We start from the raw sequence: 6,728 nt of genomic DNA on the forward strand, positions 1-6,728 counted from the left end.
AAAGAACCAAATCTATATGAAGTACCCCTTAAAATGCTGATGTCCAACTCAAATTGTAAATAAATCAGTAAAAATTAAACTTTTTTTTGGTATTAATTGTTTTATTGAAACTAACTCTGGGAACATTTAAATATTTAAAATAATTGTTATCCGTCAAACATCGCGCTGCCGTTCTCGCTTTTCCTGGTGATTTATGGTCCCTTTCGCTTGCCGTACTCGTGACTGCACGCATCCCTGTTACGGAGCAGCGGCGTTCTCCTGTGCTGCTGCTGTGGCGGATCCTCACTGGGAGATTCTCTGAACCCAGACGCGCATCGATGTTTTTATTCAGCTCTTAACATTAAATAAACCTGATTTTCACCATTCTGGTCCTCCATGATGAAGTCAAAGTTTCTGACGGAAGCTCCTCCCACAAGCAGATACCTCAGCACTTGTTAAAACCGACTATTTACTTGAATTTGACGCGAATTGGATTTGATGTAAACAATTGATTTCAATTATGCGAGCCCGGGGTGTTTGGGGGACGAGGTGGTCTGCGGCGTTTATCTGTGATCCGTTACACCCTTAAGTTTCAGTCAATCTTTTTTTTCTTGTCTGCGTGTGCAGCCGCTGGAAGTGGTGCTGCCGCAAGTAGCCGGAATCTGTGGGTCAGTGGTCTGTCCTCCACCACCAGAGCGACTGATCTGAAAACGCTCTTCAGCAAATATGGAAAGGTGAGTCTCATCAGCACCACCGACCCAAGATCCTCACAGGCATCTAAAGTGATTGTTTTCTGTAGGTTGTCGGAGCGAAGGTGGTGACGAACGCCAAGAGTCCCGGCGCTCGCTGCTATGGCTTTGTCACCATGTCGTCCACAGAGGAAGCCACCAAATGCATCAGCCAGCTTCACCGGACCGAGCTTCACGGGAAGATGATCTCTGTGGAGCGGGTGAGCGCTCAGACTGCATTCACAGCTGATTCATCAATAAAGTCATAAAGCTGATCACTTCTATTGATTTTAATCGAAAAAGTTAAAGAAAAGAGGAGATTTCTTTACAGCTAAAGCAGTTTTCCACTTAAGACTTCAGGAGAGCTTGTTTGTTCAAGTCTTCAGATTTACTCCACAGAAATAAAGGAAATATTTAATTCATTAACTTCATCAGATTATTTTAAATGCAGCTGAAAAGAAACAAAAAAAAGTTATTTCAGTCAAATGAATTGGTAAATTCTGAAAGCGAATGTTCTAAATATTATTTTGAAAACATATTTTAGGCTAAAAACGAGCCGGCGGGGAAGAAACCTGCAGAGAAGTCCGGTGCCGAGAGGAGACAGTCCACCGACTCCAAGTACGTAAGAACCTCAGCTTAACATTTGATTCAATCAGCCGTCGGTCTACGACAAAGTAATATTACAAGATCAAAGTTAAAAATGTTGTAGGAAAAAAAACTGTACATTTACCAGATTTGAAGAGGTAGATTTATGACTTTCATTTAATAAATGTATTTGTTTTTTTTCACATAAATTTATGACAAAAAAAGCGTAAATTTGGAAATGTACAAGATTTAAAGTATTTTTTTTTCTATGAACGTATGTATTTTCTCATAAATTAACATGTTTTAAAATCACACATTTACGACATTTAAATTTGTAAATTTACGACTTTAAAACATGCTGTAGTTGTAATTATTTTGACTTTTAAAGTCATAAATATACAACTTTATTCTTGCAATTTAACAGTTAAGACTAGGGTTAAAATCAATGAATGGATCTGAATCGATCTAAGTTTAATAGATCAATCGATCTAACACGTAATGCTAAAGTCTGCTAGCTTGTTGCTAATGAATAATGGGATTTTCCATAGGATGAATAACGCTCGGTCTACTTCACTAATATATTTTACAGTATGTGAACTGTATCAAATTAATAGGAAAATCTTCAAAAGGTTTATAGATTATTTATGTATTTCTAAACAAATGTTTCTAAAAGTGTAAACCGTGTAAACTAAATATTAAATTGAAATGAGAAGATTGAAAAAATAAAAAAAAGCTGTAGTTACAACTTCATTTTCGCAAATTTACAACTTTAAATTCATAATTGAAATGCTTTTTATATTTTGTAAACTGGCCCTAAAACTCAGTTATCCAAGTTAATGGTTATGTGTATTTTTAAAAGTTTTTCTGCTTCGTCTCTGTTTTCAGGTCCGATGGAAAGGAAGAGAAATCTGAGGGAGAAGGAGACGGTAAAGGTTCGTCTCTCTTAAGAAACAGAATCCTGTGGTGAGTTTTTAAACATGTTTGATCACACTCCGTCACCTTTGACCTTCCAGGGCGAAACGAGAGGACCGTGGTCATGGACAAGTCTAAAGGAGAGCCGGTTATCAGCGTGAAAACCAAAAGCAAGAGCCGGGACCGGGTAAGCACGGCGTCCATGTTCAGATCATCGATCAATTCAGAGATTTTAAACATTTCAACAACATTTGACCCTCGCCACATGCTCGAAAACGTACCAAGATTTGTAGGCGCCTAGTAGTCGGTGAAAATATTTTTTTTCCCAAAGTGACTGACCCCTCCCCCCCCCCACAGAAATTTAATGTGACAAAAATCTTTCCTTTTAATCTCCTGCAGAGCACAAAGAGCCGCGACCGTAAATCCTCCAGCAAAGACAGGAAAGACATCCTGACGTTCGAACAGATCAAGAAGCAGAGGGAGCGGGAGCGGCAGAGGCAGTTTGAGAGGGAGCTCCGGGAGTTGGAACGCCGCCGATTTACGTAAGAAGCTCCCATCGGTCGCACTTACATCCTCACTTCTACATCAGATGAGAGACTGACGTGGTGGCTTTTTCAGAAAAGATTCAAACTGTTTCCTCACACTAAACAAAGAGGAAGGGATGTTATAAGATTATTCATCCTTTATGTTTAATGTAGGACAGCTATTAAAATAGTTCACGACTGATGTAATAGTCTATTATATTATATGGAGTCGGAGTTCAGTAAAGTTGAAAATTATAATGGTCTTCTGCAAACTTTTTGGACTAATTTGACATTTAATACGGCTATTTTGGAGTTCAGCTAATGTTTCAGCTACATTCTAGCTATTTTGGCTAATTTAGGATTATTTTCAGTTTTTCTAATTTGGAGTTTAGCTCATATTTCAGCTGCATGCTAGCTTTTTTGGGCTAATTTAGGATTATTTTCAGTTTTTAGGCTAATTTGGCATTTCACTAATATTTTAGCTAGCTATTAGCTTCAGCATTTTTATCTATCAATTTTATCATCTTCAGCTAATAGCACTAGTATCTTCAGCGGCCAAATTCAGCTTACATCATTCCTAATGGCATTATTGCAGGTAATGCTATATATCTAGTTTGTTTAAAGATGGTTAAAATGTTCTTTACATCCAGTTTGTGAATGACACGATTGACTAATTTGAAAAAATAATCGTCGATTAGTCGACTATTGAAATAATCGTTTGTGGCAGCACTAGTTAATGTACGAGATGTTTTCCTTTCTTTCAGCGATCGGGACAACCGTCCGGACCGTGAGCGCGAGCGGATCCGTCTGTTCCGTGAAAGAGAAGAGCAGAAGCACCTGCTGCGGAAGAGACACTGGCTGGAGGTAAAACGGACATTTCTGCCTCCAGAACCTTAAATTTGATTTGGTTCTTCTTTTTAGAGTCGGCTGGTTTGGATTTCTGTCATGTAAACATGGGTTTAATGCTACGTGTTGATCTTTGTCAGACGGAGAGGGAGCGCCTCGAGGCCGACCGCATGGAGCGACAGTTCCTGGAGCGCGAAAGGATGCGCATCGAGTACGAGAGGAGGCGCGAGCAGGAGAGGATTATGAGGGAGCGCGAGGAGCTGAGGCGGCAGCAGGAGCAGCTCCGCTACGAGCAGGACCGGCGCCCTTTCAAAAGGCCTTACGACATGGAGGGCAGGTGAGCAGACACACGGAGGAGGGAGCAGCTCGCCGTCGTCCCCGGAGACGCTGAAGATCTGGTTTCTCCGCAGGAAGGAGGAGTGGCCTGACAAGCGCATGGCCATGGACGACCGCTACGGCCGCTCCGACTTTAGCCGCCAGGATCGCTACCAGGATTTTGATCACAGAGACCGGGGCCGATTCCAAGACAATCCTCGGGGGGTGGGCCCCGACAGAGATGGACAGGTAAGAGATGAACCTCCTGGTCATCTGTGTTGTTTGTACGTGAAAGTCACTGGTTTCTGCTTTCAGCACTTTTCTGAGAGACACGGCAGAGAGTCGTGGAGTGGGGGCTACGACAAGCGCATGAACCCCAGGTGAGTCTGGCGCCCCCTGCTGCCAGGGCCTGTTTAAGCCTCGTTGGCATGCTGACGTTTTCTTTCAGGAACGACTAAAAGTGACTTTTTACATTTATTTTGAAGGGACGGCGGCCGTGACTGGGATTCCGGTCGGAAGATGGACGGAGACCGGTCTTGGCAAGGTTTGTAGATCCGAGCGAGACCCAGCAGTGTGGTCAGTAGGGCTGCCACGATTAGTCGACTAAACGACTATTAAAATGGTCGACGACTAATTTAAGTTGATTAGTCCTTACTTTATATTATATGGAGGCAGAGTGTAGTAAAGTGAAAATGACACTGCTAGCTTTTTGGAGTATTTTGGCATTTATTAAGACTTTTTAGGCTATTTTGGAGTTAAGCTAATATTTCAGCTACATGCTAGCTGTTTTGGCTAACTTAGGCTTTTTTTCCGTTTTTTTTTAGGCTAAATTGAGTTTAACTAATATTTTAGCTATGCTAGCTTTTTTGGCTAACTAAGGTGGGTTTTTTTTTGGCTATTTTGTAGTTTGGCTAATATTCCAGCGGCATTATGGCTGTTTTGGCTAACTTAGGTTTTTTTGTGTTGTTGTTTAGCCTATTTTAGATTTTAGCTACATGCTAGTTGTTTTGACGAACTTTGGCTTTTTTAGTTGTTTAGGCTACTTTGGAGTTCAGCCAATATTTTAGCTGCATGCTAGCTGTTTTGGCTAACTCAGGTGTTTTGTTGTTTTTTTCTTTTTGTTTGGTTTTGTTTTTTTAGTTTTTCGGCTACTTTGGAATTTGGCTAATATTCCAACTGCATTAAGACTGTTTTGACTAACTTTGGATTTTTTTGTGTTGATGTTGTTTAGGCTATTTTGGATTTTAGCTACATGCTAGTTGTTTTGGCTAACTTTAGCTCTTTTAGTTGTGTAGTCTAGTTTGGGGTTTAGCTATTATTTCAGCTACATGCTAGCTGTTTTGGCTAACTTAAGCTTTTTTCAGTTTTTTTAGGCTAATTTGGATTTTTGTTACTTTTTCAGCTACATGCTAGCTGTTTTGGCTTTTTCAGTTGTTTAGCCTAATTTGGGGTTTAGCTATTATTTCAGTTACATGCTAGCTGTATTGGATAACTTTAGCTTTTTTCAGTTTTTCAGGCTAATTCGGCACTTAACAAATGTTTTAACTGGCTATCAGGTTCAGCATTTTCAGCTATTAGCTTCAGCAATTTTAGCTATCAATTTCAGCATCTTCAGCTTACAGCATTCACACTAGCACTATTGCAGGTAATCCTATATATCTAGTTTTAGTTTAAAGCTAATGATAGTTAAGATGTATGCTTTTCATCCACTTGAAACGTGCATGACCCGATTAGTCGACTAATCGGGAAACATAATCGTTGATTAGTCGACAGATAAAATAATAGTTTGTGGCAGCACTAGTGATCAGCTGATATTCCCTTGTTGTCTGAAGCCATAGAGCTTGACACAGTTTCTACACTTCCAGGTCGTGACGGCGCCGTGGCGGGCCAGAGCCACATGGCTCGTGGAGGAATGGCGGGGTGAGTTTTTGTCTAGTTTCAGGTAAAAACGTCGTCCTCATTTTCAGTCTGTTCTAATTGTTGGTTTTCTCACCTTCAGTCGTGGAGGCTACATGAACGCCGGAGCCTCTCAGTCGCTGTCCGGACCTCTGAACAGAACAAACCCCATGATGCCGAGCGGCGGAATGCAGGGGGGAGCGTTCGGCCGGCGTTACTGATCTGTTGAAAGATGAACTTTGTCAGACGGTCATTTCCGGGTGGACGTGACTGTCTTGCTTTTGTATATTACAAGTTTTTGTCATCCATTATTGATGGACTCCTCCCACTTCCTGTTCTGGGCGCCGCAGTGCAAACACTGACAGTGTGAAGGAGAGCGTCTCCAAAGCTGTAAGAAATGTTTACCTGGACTGACGGACCTGACCTCACCGAAAGCCTCATGTCTCTGGTCTTTTTTAGAATGAAGATGCTTCTGGTTTTGCCTTTTTTCTTTTAATTACGTCATGTTTTTCTTTAAAGTTTGCTTGTTAGATCTTCCAGTTAAGAAGAAGACTGAAATGTCGATTGTAATGAGTCAAACATGTTTGAGTTTGTGCAGAACGTTTTGGTTCCTCTGATTATGGATGGGTCTTTTAATACCACAGCCGACATCTTGTAAAATCCACAAGGAGAAATAAAAATAAGAAGTTTTTCAGGATTTTGGTCTGAGTTCATAGTTAAAACACAACTTTCATCTCCTTTTTCTTTCAATTCTCTCCAAACTACAACAGAGTATTTTTTACTAGAAAAAAGTCAAACTAATAGTTCAAAAAAAGCAATTTACCAGTAGTTTAAAAAAGGTTTGAAATTATAATTAACTTCTCAAAAAATAAAATAATGAAGTTAAAAGTATTTAAAAAAAAATAAATATTTTGAAAGTTAGGAGAAAATTAGATTTTTTTTT

At 40.3% G+C, this 6,728-nt stretch overlaps 1 protein-coding gene across 1 annotated transcript in view; it reads left to right on the plus strand.

Annotated features, from left to right (window-relative positions):
* Positions 1-6,482, plus strand: part of safb (scaffold attachment factor B) — a 12,896-nt gene extending 6,414 nt beyond the window's left edge. The window contains exons 9-21 of the mRNA XM_024278526.2: positions 607-713; positions 779-928; positions 1,252-1,325; positions 2,178-2,224; positions 2,306-2,391; positions 2,604-2,746; positions 3,493-3,592; positions 3,715-3,911; positions 3,985-4,138; positions 4,205-4,269; positions 4,375-4,433; positions 5,755-5,809; positions 5,889-6,482. Coding sequence (XP_024134294.1) covers positions 607-713; positions 779-928; positions 1,252-1,325; positions 2,178-2,224; positions 2,306-2,391; positions 2,604-2,746; positions 3,493-3,592; positions 3,715-3,911; positions 3,985-4,138; positions 4,205-4,269; positions 4,375-4,433; positions 5,755-5,809; positions 5,889-6,006 — 1,355 coding nt within the window. The 3' untranslated portion in view covers positions 6,007-6,482. The remainder of the gene's footprint in view (positions 1-606; positions 714-778; positions 929-1,251; positions 1,326-2,177; positions 2,225-2,305; positions 2,392-2,603; positions 2,747-3,492; positions 3,593-3,714; positions 3,912-3,984; positions 4,139-4,204; positions 4,270-4,374; positions 4,434-5,754; positions 5,810-5,888) is intronic.
* The last annotated feature ends 246 nt before the right edge of the window (positions 6,483-6,728 follow it).

Source organism: Oryzias melastigma, linkage group LG4 (assembly GCF_002922805.2).
Source record: "Oryzias melastigma strain HK-1 linkage group LG4, ASM292280v2, whole genome shotgun sequence".
Lineage (NCBI taxonomy): Eukaryota > Metazoa > Chordata > Actinopteri > Beloniformes > Adrianichthyidae > Oryzias > Oryzias melastigma.